We start from the raw sequence: 17,296 nt of genomic DNA, 5'->3' as shown, positions 1-17,296 counted from the left end.
ACTTAAACGTATATAAGTTTATGTTCATTTTTATTTACCTGATAACATGTACATTAAGCAGGTATATGTGTATACATACACCCAAAACGTAATTGCTGCCGTGTTGTAGAATAAATATGTCGTCACAGAGATCATTACAAGCAACAAACATTTTACGTAAACCAAACAATTAGTAGAAAACGTGTGCATCTTGTGGCTTTGCATTTGCAGAATTTCATACTGCAAAAGCATTATGAAATCTGTTCTACAAACTCACTCAGAACGTAACCATGCTCCATTTGAGACCGTCATGAAGGTCACAAAGTGAGAGCTTGTTTTTCAAAAAAAAAGAGCAAAATATACCAAGGACAAACCTATAAATATTTGCTGAAGTCATGCAAGAACTTCATGATTTATTTAATTCCCTTGTGCAATTTATACAACTAAAACAAATTTCAAGTACACATCATGTAACCATTGATGCGTCACAATTACAGCCCAGCCAGCCTGAATAGCTTTAGATTGAACAAAAGGCATCGTTGACAATGGATATGGCGAATATAGTGTCGTTGGAATATTATTATTATAAACTATTCTAAATTTTGAAAATCTCTAAGGGAATAGATAAAGAATGTAGTGTTTAGAAATATAATAGGCATAATACTAATGTCTAAATTCTAAATCCTAAAACTAAAGTTTAATTGTAGTCATGCATCTTCATCGTGTAAAAGGCGTAACTTTGACTTTAATTTATTAAGAATCATTTTCGTATTATGACCTGGATTTTTTGTGTGTGTGTGGGGCTCAAACTGTATTCACCCCTTTGAGTTTTGCACGCCAGTTTATTCTGTTTTGTAGCCAACTGCTAGTGTGGTATGAAGCTATAATAAACTAAACCATTTGAATAATTGTTTAAAGTTTTAGTACAAGATGATGTACTTAGTTATCAGCTCTGCCCTTAACATTTGTTCCCTGGACTTAGGGACTCTTATATATGCTATAAGCCTGATTCAGGAACACATCTATTTTCATATGCAGGTGTTATGACCATTGATCTCTTGAACTAACCTGGTTACTGGTTTGGCAGTCACTATGGAAAATAATGATTATAATTTAACTCCAAGCAAAACTATAACACTAACATTTACATATGTTCTTATACAATGAAGTTGTCTGATTCTTGTTTCTTAACTTCTGCCATCACTGAATATAATTATTTTCTTTACTTTAAATTAGATTTTTCTACTGCCACTAGCTGTGTTAGTTCACCACAAAATGTGTTTATTTGTTCAACGCCATACACTAATATATTAAGAATTATTTGGCACTTTAACAAAAGCACCCACCGCTAACTCTTGTTTGATCAAACAGCGTGATTTCACGATCTTTCTTATATTGTACCAACGCCCCAAGCAATTATGATTTAGAGTTTTGCGACAACGATTTCGGTTTGTTTGGTTAGTGTTGAATTTCGCATTGACTGTCACATTATAATGCCAACATGGCTGATAGTGCGAGCATGTTTGGTATGACGGGGATTCGAGCCCGCGACCCTCGGAATACGAGTCGAGCACCTAAATCACCTGGCTATGCCGGGCCGTTGCGATAACGAAGTAGCACAGGTTGCGAACCATAAGCCCTACAAGCACACTGTTGATATTCCACATTTATTCAAATAGTAAAGTGTATTAAGTTAAAGAAGGTCGAAACGTTGTTCTTTACTTTATTTTAATAAAAGATTTAATATCCATATCAGACGTCTTGAGATATATTTTTGCATGAAAAGCGTTTTACTCACAGAATTTAACTTATTTATGACGTATTATCATTCGATCTAGAGGTCCGTTTTGATTGGTTGTTTTTGCGTGGTCATACAGAATCAATGTTAAATTTGTGTCGTCTGTGTAGTAATGTAATTCGTTGTTATTGTTAACGTAGGACTACTACTAATTGGTAAAATATAATTATCCCTTACTTTATTTTATAAACGTTTAATTTTTATCAACTAACTATAAAACACACATGATTGTGTAGAAGATTTCGTTACTTAATGATATTGCAAATTAATGTTAGTAGTAAAATATTAATTTATCGGTATAACTAATATAATTCCTAATGTTAGTTTTATTCAGCCTAAATTGAAAACATAAGTAAACAGTAAAATTAATATTCATTTAAAAGAAAACAATGGAATCTGACGTACAATTACCACACCTTGAAGAGAGATTTGATGGTATGTAAAAATAATTTAATGAGGCCTTAGTTAAATAAAAATGAGTCTAAGTTGTTCATGTTTCATTTGTAATTTGTAATTCAGAGTATAATAATAAGTATAATAAGGTATTATAATAATTAATATTTTAATAATAATATTCGGCCCATAAACTGTTTAAGTTTGGAATATTCATATTTTTACAGCTCTTTAAAATTTGACGTTAGTGTTAGTAATTTTCTAACTAATTATAGATACAAAGAGTAATTACTGGATTTCTTTACAAGTTGTAATGTTAGTTTATACTTGCGGATGACCAATCATATGCATTTAATGTCCAGTTGTTTGTATCTGTATGATGAATCGTGAAACCTGTTTGTTAATGTTATTAATCTAACTTTATTTTCAAATCATTATTTCATTTAAACAGTTGATAGTTTATATAGTTATCAGTCTTAGTGTATCATTATAGTTTGAATTATATCCCAAGAAAGAGAAATAAATGTCTGAAACGTGATAAAATAATATTTATTAAATCACTTAGTCAAGTATATGTATGATAAAAAGAGAACAAATGTGAATTCAGTGACTTTAAATAGTTTTAATAAATGGTGGATACTGTGACTTTCCAAATAATATATGAGTAGTAAAGAATCCATTATTAATTTTTTTGTGTGTAAGAATGTGACTTAAAGTGTGAATACAATATCTTGTAAAGTGCTATTCAAAACATTTTTTATTTGACACCTGAGTTATAAAATTCAATTTTACTCTATGTTGCTGATTTATAAAGTTTGTTGTAGTAAGGAGTAAATAATTGTTATAATATAAAGTGGAACTGAAAGAACTGTAAATATGCATTTCCAAGGTTTTAAGAAGTTATATAATTCTCATGCAAAAACTGTTCAATAGACAAAGGTATTTTTATTTTGTTTGTAGCCATCTCCTTTGCTTTCTAACTTATTCGAGTCAGGTTAACATTGCAATTCACAGATATATCTCGAGTACTAATATCCTTGTGTTTTCCTTTACAACAAACTTGTAGTACATTTTGCTTAAATACACTGAGTAAATTTAGAATCTTAGTGAACATTGAGTTAAGTATTCTCTTGGAAATCCTAAAGTCTATTGCTCTGCTTGTAAAGTAGTAGTATTTAAGTTGGAGTTTAGCCTGTCTTTTTCAAATTTAAACCTATGTCCTCTTCTGCTCTTATCTTCAGAATATAACACCAAGAGGTCAAGTCTTTTTTGACATTGGTCCCTTTGAAATCTAATATACTTCAGTAAGGTCATAAAAATTTGAGGAACCTGCTGGTCCATCTAAGTTGTCCCATCCAGTAAACTAAATTTACAAATAATAAAAACTCTAATTTATTATTTAGATATTATCTTTTTCTTAAATTTCATGTGTCCACCACATCTGATGACAATTTATTCCATAGGCCATTGACTATTAGAATAATACTACTTTAAAATGAAGTACTGTGTATGTTGGCATATACAATAACATTTGAAGCTTAAAAAATCCTTCAAAACTGGAGTTTGTCTTGTATGCAAAGTATGAAATGTGAACCTTTAATCTTGTTGTGCATGGTAAGTTTATATTGGTGGATCTGATACAGTTGAAGAGTGGGACTGATTTCTAATTTATTAGTGACCAGGCAGAAGCCACTAAAGAGTTTGGAAAATAAAATATTCGCTCGAACCTGACCTTGCATTTAGGATCGGTGATACCGTAGGGGGAATTTTATGATATTAATGAATTAAATGGTCTTTAGTAATAGTGTAGTTTTTGGGGTAATGTTTGGGATTGAGATAAAAATTTCCTGACAAAAATCATGTTTTGATTCATCATTTTAGAAGGTGTAAAAAGCAGAATACAACTTTTGAAATTCAGGGAAATGTTTCTCATGATTCAAAAAATCCCCAAAACGTATAACATTATCTTTTAATAATAAGACTTGTTATTATTTAACAAGTCAATCACATGCTAACAAGTTAGGCATCCTAACTAGTTGAAATCAAATGTAAATGATGAATAGGATTTGGATTTTGAAGAGTTTTAATAACTCATAACCATTGTAGTTAAAATTGATGTTAAAACATAAACTAGAAAATGTTTATCTATATTGTTTATCAAATCATTAAAATGTATTGTATTAAATGTAGTAAGCAAGCATATACATTTTATTAATAGTAATGATTCAGCCTTTCCCTATAAATTGTATATTGGTATTGGTTTGCAAATGGGGAAAGAAGCAAAATACTAGTATTTCTATTGTATTTTAGGTCTTTATATATATAGAAGTTTATTAGAGCAAGTTTCTTTAATTTCTAATATTCCTTGTAATAAAGTAAAAGCTATGCAAAGAATAAAATATTTTATCAGTTAAAGGTAATTTTCAAGCTACATCTGGTCAGTATGACCCAGAAACAACGGATGTACCTAAATTATTAACATCAACAGAGGGTTGATGTTACAGATGGCACAAAAATTTTCATGCATGTGTTGAGATCCTTGAAAAACATTTCTGTGATCTATTAAGTTACAAGTAGTCTTGATGTAAATTATGTGTGTATATATACATAAATTAAAGAATGAATTGTGTTATGATTAAATAAAGTGTAATTTTAAGGTTTCACACTTCTATTCAGTTTATTACATTAATATCTATTAAATTGTGACCTTTAAAGAAATAATTGATGAAAATTTCTAGATGGATTTGAATGATTTTTTCCTAAGTAAGTAGTGAAGAAATTGAGATTTTTGATTTCTGGAATTTAAAAAGGATTATTCGGATTGAGTATTCATAACTTTTAAGTAGCTAAACATAATCCATACAGTTTTATGTGTTAAGAAATTACAAAAGAATTTGAAAATATTGGTAAAACTAGTTTTATTATTATTGTTTTAGTTAATATGAAATAAGGACAACAGCTAGTGTAAATAGTGTTCATTTAAGGCAAGAAACCTATACTTTAGCAGCACACACACATGTATATATTTTATGCAAACTTTGTTTTTATTTTTCCAGAAATAGGTGATTTAATGAGTCCTTTAAATGACCTGGAAACCTCATCTGTAGAGCTTTTTGATGGTGATTTGCTCAGTTTGTGTGACCTATATGACCCTTCTTTGAAGGAATTTGAGGATGATAAACAACTGGATGATGTAGGAGCAACATCTGAGTCTCTGGCAAGAGATGCCACTTTACAACAAAATGATCTGCAATTAACTTTTTTGCCTGTTGGTAATAGGTCACTTGATATTGACCTATCAGACCTTTCCACCAAGCCTGAAGCACTATGTAGAAATGTTCCTGTAGAGGGGACAATATCTGTGAATTTTACTCCAAATAATCAAACTCAAAGATTAAGTACAGATATTAAGTCATCAGTTGCCCTCATAAACCAGACATCCACTTCATTCTTAAACAAAGAGGTTAATGTGGCTCAGTCTGGCACCCCTACAATTCCCCGTGTTGTTGTACGACCTTTTTACCAGAATATTACTACATCTCAGGCTCCTTCAAAGCAAAGTTTACAAGTGCAAAATGCAACTGTTGATGATATAGTGACTGCTTTGAAAATCCAACAGAAACAGAAACTTCTCCAACAACTTTGTCAGCTTCCATCGCACAAGATTCAACAGGTGAAGTATTGTCTGTTCTAGCAGGTGTAATTTCACTTCATATTATAAAAAACTTATTGTCAGTTTCTCAGTACAATTCATCAAGTTTAGATGTATTTAAAACCTTGTCTTTTTTTACCCCTTGAGCAAATTGTAACAATTTTTAATATGTTCAGGTCAAAGAAGGCTATTAATGCTGCTAGAACTAAAGTAACCAGTAATTAATATACTTAATCTAACATACCAGTGACATAACTTTTAATAAGTTTGAGTATCTTAGTCAGATTTCATATAATTTTGCAATCTAGAGCAAAGAAGTAAATCTCCAAGCCTCTCCATAGAACTTAGTAATTTGAACCAGAAATTACTTTAATATAACAGCCTGTCTAACAAGATAATTATTTCCTGTTTTCACTAGACCTGGCTTACAATGGCCAGGTGGTTAGGGTGTTTTACTCATAATCTTTTGATCGCAGGTTTGAATTCCCATCACTTCAAACATTCATCGTTTTAGCCAAAGGGGCATTATAATGTGATGGTCAATCCCGATATTCATTGGTAAAAGAGTTAGCAGTGGGTGGTGGTGACTAGCTGTCTTCCCTCTAGTCTTACACTGCTAAATTAGGGAAGGTTAGTAAACATAGCCCTCGTGTACCTTTGTGCTAAATTCAAAACAAATAATGAAATGGACCAAAACAAGTCAGTTTTGTTCCAGATTGCATTAACTGTCAAGTTGAGAATTTCTTTGAACTGAAGTAAGGTTCTTATTTGTTTTTTGTTTTTTCACAACAGTTAAATGCTTAGCAGAGAACTTTAGGGTTTGTATCATTAATAATAATTGCAAATTTTCATTTCATTTGCAAAATTGCAAAGTATGAGTTGTAAGTAATAAAATTGCAAAATATTTTTTGTTTTTCCAAAATTCTGATTGGAATGAACCTATTTCAGGTACATTCTCTGTTTAATGGATGTTAATTTGTTTATTCTTTAGACCAGTATAGTTAATGGAGTGCTGGAATTATATGTTTTTGATCTTTAGTATTATGAGATATGAAACTGGAATCCAAAGTAATAACATTCAGCCTACCACTAGATAGAAAATTAATATGGTATCACATGCTGAAGGTGTGTTGCATAAGTTTGGTGAAGATTTTACTGAATGATTGGATGCAGTGACATGAAAGTTAGCTGTGTACAGATTCATTACAGCTGTGTTGGTGGTGCAGAATAAAAGCTAACATGTTAAGATGCAAAAATATTAATTCTGTTCAGATGGGGGCACAGCCAAAGGAACAATGTTATTTGTGTAAGCTTATCTGCTAAGGTATAAGTTGTTAAAAAAACACTCAAATTTTTTTATAAAAAGATTATTTTTACACAGTTCTAAAAATGAGATCATGTCCAGTAAAAACATATGAAGGTGGGAAACAGTGTTGTACACTCTTCATATTTTGATGTATATCTCTGCTTCATCCTCAGGAGTGTAATGTGTTTTTTGTTGTTGTACGTTATTACACTTCTGAGGATGATAATGCAGTGATATACATCAAAACATGAAGTGTACAAGACTGTTTTCCAGTCTTGTTGATGTTTTTAGTAATTTTTATTCTGTATAGTAAGTTATATGTATTTAAAAATCAGAACATTTCAAGCTCTAAACATTGAACATTACACAAGTGTCAAGAAATTAAAAAAAAAAATTAACTTGTTTGTGTAATTGAAAAAAAAGCCAACAAGAAACAAGGTGGATATTGGATTAGTTGTACTATGTTTTATCATGTTTCATGTTTGTAACTTTCACCTCTTCTGTGCCTTTTTAGTTGTTACTTCAGGCTCAACTTCTGAAGAAGAAAAGTGAAGAAGGACTTATTACTTACACAACTGCCCCGGTGGTATGTGTCACACCATCTTTTCAGGCCGTTTCTAATGCGATGGATACAATTGCTTCACCTGTTCAGGCTGCGATCAGCACCCAGCCGGCAAATGCGATACTGACAACTGGAATCCCCATTGTCTTTGATCCAGATAAACTGCCAATAAACAAGTTGGTATCTAGTATTATTTTAAAAAAGGCAAAATTAATATTTGTTTATACTACTATTTCTGTGTACATGTGTGCACATGGGTAAATTGTTTACACATTACAGATGTGATTGATGTTTTGTATTGTTTAATGAGGTAATACTATTCTTTAACAAAAGTTGATTATAAATTTATTCTATGTCAGTTTCATAAATCACTGTCTTTATTTTGAGGTTTTATTTCTGTCAATAAAAAGTTTGATAAAACTCAGTTTTATTAGACATTTATTTGTATAGCTATGAAATAAAATTATAGAAATTGTTTTTGGATTTAGAGATGCAGTAGTTCTTGTAGTAATTTGTGTTGTTTTTTTTCAATAGGCTAGGTGATTAGAGTGCTTGAATTGCAATCTGAGGGTTGAGGGTCTGAACCACAGTCCTACCAAATGTGATCACCAGTTTAATGGGTGGGGCTGTTTGTTGGTAAAAGAGCAGTCTAAGAGTTGGCAGTGGGTGTTGATGACTAACTACCTTTCCACTGTAAAATTTTGAATGGTCAGAGCAGATAGTCCTCACATGTAGCTTTGCATGAAATTTAAACCAAACGTTTTTATAAGAAATTAAGAAGAAGCATACAGGATGGTCAGCAACTAATAAATAACTTCCAGTTTTAACTATCATGCACTGTGTACAGTGGTGCTCTGTTGTAAGTTTGTTAGAAATGCAGAATTGGCTAGTTGGGAATGAGCTGTTTTTTAAATAGTTGGACTTAATTTTACATTGTTAAAACATTCAACTAGGTTTCATTACCAAAATTAGTATGAACCACAATACAGTGAATTATTATATTGGATTTAAAAATTAAAAATGTATTATTTAATTTTCTTCATGATTAAGTTTCTAATATAGGATATTCTGATATGTGTATAACCTTACCTAGAAGTGTAACATATCTTTTGTTAAGGTGACTGCTGTCTTTTTATAGAATAAATTCAAAAATTGTGCCAGAGAAAGGAGAGAAACGAAGTGGTCATAACATTATAGAACGAAGGTACAGAAGTAGTATCAATGACAAAATTACAGAATTAAAACATATAGTTGTTGGAGAAGATGCAAAGGTACGATAGTTAGTAAAACTGTAATAAGAAAAAACATTAACAGTCTGTGTTTCATTGAAAGTAACCTTCTTTTAGTATGGATAGCATAGAAGTAGGGGTAACTTTCTTAAGTTGTTTTTCCTGCTGAAGAAAAAATAATCTTGATTTGTCATTCATTCTAAAAAGTTTCATCAATCTTGCTTTAATTCATTTTTAACTATAACAAATTAAAATGCAAATAATTCAGCCAAGTAAAACATTCTTTCAAGGCCTTTTTAAGTAATATTAATGTATTTCTATTCTATTAAATTTCATGGTGTTACAGGCTCATCTTGTGTAGTTGTATGCATGTCATTTTTGTTGTGATTTTTTAACTCTTGTTTTAGTTTATAACAGTTTTATTAAATAAGTAAGTGATGGTGTTTCAGTTGTAATTTTCCATGAAAAGTGACAGTTACTAATAAATTTATGTTGACTGTGTAAGAGCCAGTCCAGAATACTCAATAATTTTGGCTAGTGTGGTATTAGACCATTATATGATGTATTGAAATGTCCCAAATGAAAAATTTATTGTTCATATAAATTTAAAAAAATATACATTTAACATATTTGTGTTTAAATCTTTTATAATCATAAAATCATTTTGAAATAGATTAATTTCGTAACCAGTTTCAGAAGTAGTTGCTTGGATAGGTTTTGACCAAACTTGTAAGTATAGCATATAAAGCTCTAAACCTTATTATTTTAATGGAGGTGGCACAGATATTCTATACATAGTTTGCAGTTGTTTCTGTCAGTTCATACATTTTTTTGAGATATCTTCATAAATGTGGGAGAATATTTCCACCAAACCTTTATCTTGACCAGTGTACATCCCATCTTAAAACCTGTTAGGGTTGGTGAGCATTTTACCTGAGTTGAGAGATCACTCTTTCAAACCGGACTTCACAATTGGGAGATTTAACATCTTTGTGCCAGAATGTTTAGGGTTAATAGAAAAATGCACTTTACTGAATATTGCACAAAATAATGTAATGATGTTTTCATTATTATTATTTTTTTAATATAGCTTAACAAGTCTGCAGTCTTGAAGAAGACAATTGATTACATCAGGTTTCTTCAGAATGCAAACAAGAAACTTAAACAGGAAAACATGGTCTTGAAAATGATTTCCAAAGTGCAGCGTAAGTTTGAAATTACAAAATGTTTCTTTCATACGAAATATTAAGGTTGCATGTCGCATTAGCGTGATGACTAGGATGCTCGACTCACAATAATCTGATTTGAATTCCCTTTGCCAAACATGCTTACCCTTTCAGTCATGGGGAGCATTATGATGTGATAGTGAATCTCACTATTTGTTGGTAAAAGAGTTGTCTAATAGTTGGATATTGGTGGTTTTGAACATTTATTAATGAAATATTGATGAATAAAAACAGTCCCATTGTAATTGGAATGGAATTAATTATGATTCTTTGATTGCTACATTGCTTCATTGTAATTTAAGCTAATTAAAACTATCATATGTGAATATTTGAAATAAATATAGAGATTCTAAAAGTAATTTCTGATCACATACATTTGTTTCCTCTTTCCATCAGTGGTTTGTCTCATGCCCCACTACCAAAAACCTGCAAATGCTTATGAAATCTGTACAAATTTTTATGCAAGCAGTTGTATCAGTTTTAGATCAAAGGTCATTTTTGTTGCATAGCTTATGACACATAAGATAAATAAATATCTTAGTTCATTATCAAAAGTAAACTTAAATACAGCTTCATAGGCCAAATTTTTTTTTTTATATTACATGCTCTATGCTAGTAAATATAGAACTTACTTTAACAATGCCAGCAAAAAACAATAAAATATCTAAAGCTTTAGTGAATTGTTAAAACAATTAACAATAATCCATAGTTAAGGTAGTATTGTATGGGTGTAGTATTATCACATTAAAATACACTTGGCTTGTATCTAAAGGTTATACATTGCTTTTAGTGCTTCTTTTGGCCCCCCAGAGAACATTCTTGGTCTGAAAGTAAAATAATGATGTGGATGTTTTTTGATAATATAAAAAAATTATTGGTGCCACTATAGACTGCAACTAAACAAATATGAAAAGATTTTGAATAATAGCATCACGTTAATAGTATATACATTGTATAATTCTCATTATGAATGGTAAACTAGCCCGTTACATACTAGAATAGTATTAATTTATTCAGCGAAGTAAAGGCCTGTATTCTTAACCTCTGTCAGGTTTTATTTTCTTTTGCATGACACTAGCACATCAATGACAAGGCTCTGCTTCTTGTGGTGTGTCCAGAAAATTGTTTTCACGTAAACATGTAAGCACTGTTTCTTATGTTAAGATGACACTTCTGTAGAAATCTTTCAACAGCATTGTATAGGGTAAAATGTGTCAGAATGATTCTCTTGACTTGAATTTTTGAAGCAAGTTCAGTTTAAGTCATGTCGGGTAAAGTCATGTTAAGTGTGATCTAAATGTCTCGGTAGACTGCACGCTATAGTAACACCAAAATTATCTTTACTTACACAACACGTCACCAGGGTTAACATTCTTATGGTCTGTTTGCTAGAACTGAATGCCACAATTTCATTACCTGCATCTTTGTAGAAAAAAAGAAAAATAATTGTTACTTTTATCATTGTATTTTTCCACATTTTGACTAACACAGAATATTATGTATTTTTCTTTTAAATACTGAAAATTTCATTAAACTGCTGGAAAACATTTTGTGTGTGTGTGTACACCCTTATAAATCTCAGTAAGTCTATTGTTAATCTAAAAATTGTACTTGCCTAATGTTTTATTATGTTATCTTTTTGAAAGATAATCTTAGTGTTAAAATTAATATTGTTTTCCAAAAGCATTATTTTTTTTAATAGGAAAAGTTGCTGTTTTGTGGTTTTCAGAAACTAAAGAACACGGGGATCAGATGAGTTTGCTATCAGAAATAGGCATTGTTTCTGAGTTTTCTCCATCTCCATCAGAAGAACCCCAACTGTTACAAGAAGACAATAACTCTTCAGAACCGTTCTCACCTAACCTTTATTCTCCAGATTGTTCCAAAGGTGATTCTTTTGTTGGATCTTCTAAACCAGTGGATCAGTCAGATAACTTTATTACAAAAGGAATATCGGATCAGTCTCGTATGACACTCTGTGTTTTTGTTTTGGCTGTTTTATCATTTAATCCATTCAGCAATCTTCTGTCTAATGGAAATGTCATTACTGAATCTGAAGCAATGTCATCTTTGCAAACTAGTAGAACTATTTTATCTTCATCCCCAGCTGATGATTATGAAGGTTAGTTCTGCAATATTTCTGTAACCTTCACAATAATTGTTTTTACAAACATTTATTAATTAAGCTGTAGTCACAGCTATAGTAATTTTGCTTTTTAAGTTTCAGAAAAGTTGTAATATTAAAAGATTTGAAATTACTTAAGTTTTCATGAAATGGTATAACATTTTCTAGTAGAGATTTAATTTGTAAATCTGAATTTTCTGAACCTAAAGATAAAATATTTATGAAGAGGTTGTTTTTTTTTTTTTCTTTAACATTCTCAGGAAAGTGGAACGACTGGTTCTTTTCATGGTTTATGGTCTGGATTTTGAACTTTACTGTAATACTGGCCATTATGATGAAGCTTTTTATTTATGGGGAGCCATTATTAAAGATAAAATCACCTCATTCTATGATGTTTTGGAAGCATAAGAAACGGGCAGATTTTTACTTTGCAAAGGTAAAGGAAACTCTTAATCCTTTTGTAATAAATAAATGTCTGGGTCTATCTGAAATGAAAGTTTAATTTCCAATCATAATGCTGTTTAATCAATTATTATTCAAAATATTGTACAGCCTTCCTCATGTCATCCTGTTTCATTGTGTCGAGTTTCGCTAATTTGGTAGAAAGATAGTGAAGCTAAGTCAACTTTTTCATTTTTTTTTTCACTTATGGAAACTGAACATTATTGAAAAAGTTTGTACTTAGTTTCCTGCAGTTTTTCCATATGTCTAAATTTTTAGTTGCATCTGGAGAATAATTATGTTAAAGAAACTATCTCATCACCAGCGAATAAGATGAAATTTTTTGTTGTACTGATTTTCTCACCTGATAGGTATAGATTTCTTTCTGTAAAATGTTTTATCTTTAATAGAGAACTATAATATTGCATTGTTAGAGAAAAAACGTGCACAGAACTAAATCTATTCACCCACAGTAGCTGTTTCTAAGTGTTCATAAATTAATTGACCTCTTAGAAAACAAGTAAGACAAAAATTATACAAGCTGTTGTTATTGAAATAAGACAATGATTTTGTTTTAAGCTGTGGTATAATGGTTCCAAGTTTGTTTGCTTTTTTCAACTAAAGACATTTAGCTCATGGCCCCATCATGTCTTGATTGATATATAATCTAATTACAGCTTTGGACTTAGATGGTCAAACCCTTTTGATTGGTGTGTTTGACCACACCCAAGGTCTCCTAGATTACTTTACTGAAATCCTGCCTAAAAGAATTTCAAGTGCCATGGATGTTGAGGATTCCATCTTGTTAACAAAACATTTATTTGTTTATACACTTTGTCAACACTTGTACAGCATTTATTAGCAAATTCTTCTAATATTTTATCAGTTTTATGTTGAGGTTTTTTTTTTGTGAGTGGGTGTGTGTGAGATGCATATTGAAACAATATTTTCACAGTGATTAACTTGTATTTATTGGGATTATTATATATTAATTATAAGACCATGTAATAATAATGTTTTAAAATATAATGTAGGCAACTTTAGATATCTATGAATCTGTAGTGTCTACACTTTTTTTTTAACATAGTAGAAATTGGTCTTAGCAAGTCTTGCAAATTAGCCAAAATTCTTAAATTGAAGCATATTTTGTCAATTTTAGGGGAGATTATTCTAGTGCTAGCTCTCATTTACAACTATGTCTCCGAGTCCTGGGTCGACCCCTACCGACATCCACTGTGGGCCTGATAACCAGCATCACTTGGCAGATTCTACGGCAGCTCTTGCACAGATTATGGATAGGGCAACTTATGAACAAGAAAGCAGGTGGGCTGAAAACTCTGCAGTTTGTGCGTGAGGAATATTTTCAAAATACAGCCCATGTTTACCATCGTCTAAATCAGTTACACTTGTTAGGTAGGTTTTGTGTTGTTTCTGTTTTTACTTGGTTATTTGCTGTGTGCATTTTGGCACGCAAGTAGCTATATTGTTATTTAACACCGTGCTCATGCATTTGCTAGATTGTGTTGTAAACAGAAGCTGTTCCATATTACTTTCTTATGTCTTCTATTTTTTGCTGAAACTCTGAGGTAGCTTCATTAAACCTCACTCTTTGATCTTTCTTCTTCATTACAGGGCTTGCCTTTAGTGTATGCTTTACTGCTTTATCTTAAATTATGCATAACTTTACGTATGCATATAACAATTACACACTTCAAGTGTTATAGTGTAAGCACTTGTAATAAGTCCAATTAGGTAAATGTATCCTGAGCCTAAGTGTATTAACATTTACAAGTTCATATCCCTGGTAAAACCAAGGGTTTGACTGAATTGGAGAGCTGTAAGTTAATCTTCAATTACACTTTATTTGTATATTTGCCGTTGATGTTCCCCTTGGTGTGGATTCCTGTACGTGGTGAGGGGACCTCCCAGGGAAGGTTCTGTTCTATCTGGTTACCTTCTCTGGGATCTAAACATCCACCCACGTGTTTGCCGTGCGTGGCGACCCGTGAAGGGGAGGAGAGGACCCTGGTGGTTGAGGGGTCTAACCCTAACACACCACTTTGGCCTCGAATTCCTGTAGACGGGCGGCCTTTGGGTGGTCCCCTTGGGTCAGTCAGCTGGTCCACTTGGGCTAGAGTCAACCAAGTACCAGTGTTGGAAGTTCTCAACGGGTGTTGTGGACATTGTGCCTGATGCTGGTGTTTGGGTATAGTGCTCACGAAACCCTGGCGTTGCTGCATTGTCCTTGCGTGACTTTGTAGTGCGTCCCCTTGTAGGGCTCCATGGTGGGTGGGGTCAGTGGGTACCGAAATTTTTTCTTTTTCCTATGGATCCTCTAAAAAATTTAAATAAAATTGTAAAAAAACAGTCAATGGGTAAGTGACCACGTCTTGAATACTCAGAACAGCAATCTTCAACATCAGTAACACACGTACCTCATTTTTTTGAAATCAAAGGCAATTGGGGATATACCTATTGAGGTTACACCCCATGCTACCATGAATTCTTCACGAGGAGTTATTGTTGAAAGGGATTTGAAGAACGTTCCCGAGTCAGAGATTCTCGCTGGTCTCTCCACTCAAGGAGTTTCTGCAGTGAGGCATATCTTCACTCGCAAAGATGCTATTACACTGCCAACAAATACCCTTGTTTTAACATTTACTTCACCACATGCACCTGCCACCATCAAGGCAGGTTATCTCATTTGCAGGGTTCGTCTATACATACCAAACCCTCTTCGATGTTTCCAATGTCAGAGATTCGGCCACTCAAAGACATCCTGTCGTGGTTCCCTGACATGTGCTCGTTGTGGAGGCAAGGACCACGATGCCTATGACTGTGACATGAACCCACATTGCGTAAACTGCAATGGTTCTCACCCCTCTTACTTTCATTCTTGCCCAAAATGGTTGGAGGAAAAAGAGGTGCAGCGTTTGAAAACGACACATAACATTAGTTATCTTGAGGCTCGGAAATTGCTGTCCACAACTCCATCTCGGACATATGCTGCTGCACTTCATTCCACAACTACAGTGGGAGTGCAGACAGATCTCTCTGTGCCTCCAAGAGAATCGTTTTCAAAACAAATGAAAAGCCTTTTGACCTCCGTGGTTAAAAAGGTTGATGAATCGAGTTCCACACCTATCTCTGTTCCTCCCATACCTTCCAACAAACCTCAAGATCCACGTCCTTTAGTTTTAAATACAGGCATTTCTTCTGATACATCTTTTTCTCCCACCACAAGAGACAAAACAATTATTCGTTCGCGTCCTCAGTCACTGGATTCCCCTTCCAATAACAAAAAACCTGCCCACCCGACACAGAGCAGGATCCATGGAGGTTGACAGACCTCCTCCGACTAAAGACAGTAAAGAAAAAAGACGTCGTAACCGAAGGGTTCTCCAGCCACTTCACCTACCCATTCTTAAAAATGGCCACCTTGATACAATGGAACTGTCGAGGTTTACGTTCTAATCTGGATGATCAAAACGCTGATTGCTTCCTACCATCCTGTTTGTCTTTCTTTACAAGAAACATTCCTCAAAACTGCTGATACTGTCTCCATTCGGCAGTTTACTCTGTACAGAAATGACAGGTTGTGTGATGGTCGAATACATGGAGGGGTGGCACTGTTGGTTGATCAACACGTGCCCACCCTGTCTTTGTCACTCAACACACCCTTGGAGGCTGTAGCCATCTGTGTTTCCTTGGGTCATACCATCACTGTTTGTTCTCTGTACCTGTCCCCTGGAAAGACATATGATCAATCAGATCTTGATTCTCTCGTTGAACAATTGCCATCTCCATTTCTAATCCTAGGGGGATTTTAATGGACATCATCCCCTTTGGGGAAGTGCTATTATTGATGGGAGGGGCCGATCTGTAGAGCGGATGTTCTCTGATCACAATCTTTCTCTTTTCAATACTGGTTCTTCCACTTACTTTCATGCACCTAGTCAGTCCTTTACTGCTATTGATCTCTCAGTTTGCTCCCCTTCATTATTCTCCCATTTTTCATGGAGGGTTGACAGTAATCCACTAGGCAGTGATCATTTTCCGATCCTTTTGAGAGAGACTGGCCGTGGTCGATGCCACCCTACCCGCGTGCCCCGGTGGAAGCTGGATCAGGCAGACTGGTCCACTTTCACTGCTCTCGCAGAACTTGATCCTGCCATCGTAAATCAGCCATCAATAGACGACTGTGTAGCAGCAGTAACTGACTGTATTACACATGCAGCTGCTCAGTGTATTCCTAAAACCTCGACACGTTTTCCACGATATCCTCGTCTGTGGTGAAGTCCTGCTTGCCACTTAGCACGGAAGGCTCAAAAGCGGGCCTGGGATACTTTTCGTAGATATCCCACACTTTCAAACCGGGTTACTTTCCAACAGGCCCGTGCACATGCTAGGTGGGTAAGATGTCACAGCCAGAAGGAATCTTGGATTAAGTTCACAACCAGTATATCTTCTACCACCAGTTCCAAGATCATATGGGACAGGATTCGAAAGGTTAATGGATACTACAATTCTATCCCCCTCTCGATCTTACTCTCTGATGGTCAGGAGGTGACTGATGTTCGGAACA

The 17,296-nt window shown here is 33.5% G+C and overlaps 1 protein-coding gene across 6 annotated transcripts in view; it reads left to right on the top strand.

Annotated features, from left to right (window-relative positions):
• The first annotated feature begins 1,806 nt into the window (after positions 1-1,806).
• Positions 1,807-17,296, top strand: part of LOC143244387 (sterol regulatory element-binding protein 1-like) — a 33,083-nt gene continuing 17,593 nt past the window's right edge. For 3 of the 6 annotated variants that reach the window (XM_076488957.1, XM_076488953.1, XM_076488958.1), the window contains exons 1-8: positions 1,825-2,212; positions 5,227-5,843; positions 7,643-7,866; positions 8,829-8,961; positions 10,010-10,124; positions 11,848-12,267; positions 12,531-12,707; positions 13,873-14,124. In XM_076488957.1, coding sequence (XP_076345072.1) covers positions 2,167-2,212; positions 5,227-5,843; positions 7,643-7,866; positions 8,829-8,961; positions 10,010-10,124; positions 11,848-12,267; positions 12,531-12,707; positions 13,873-14,124 — 1,984 coding nt within the window. In that variant the 5' untranslated portion in view covers positions 1,825-2,166. Of the gene's footprint in view, positions 2,213-5,226; positions 5,844-7,642; positions 7,867-8,828; positions 8,962-10,009; positions 10,125-11,847; positions 12,268-12,530; positions 12,708-13,872; positions 14,125-17,296 lie in introns of all 6 variants that reach the window. The other 3 variants (XM_076488954.1, XM_076488956.1, XM_076488955.1) reach the window with 3 other exon arrangements.

Source organism: Tachypleus tridentatus, chromosome 2, assembly GCF_004210375.1.
Source record: "Tachypleus tridentatus isolate NWPU-2018 chromosome 2, ASM421037v1, whole genome shotgun sequence".
Classification (NCBI taxonomy): domain Eukaryota; kingdom Metazoa; phylum Arthropoda; class Merostomata; order Xiphosura; family Limulidae; genus Tachypleus; species Tachypleus tridentatus.
Note: the sequence above shows the minus strand (reverse complement) of the source record. Positions and strands in the feature narration are given on the sequence as shown.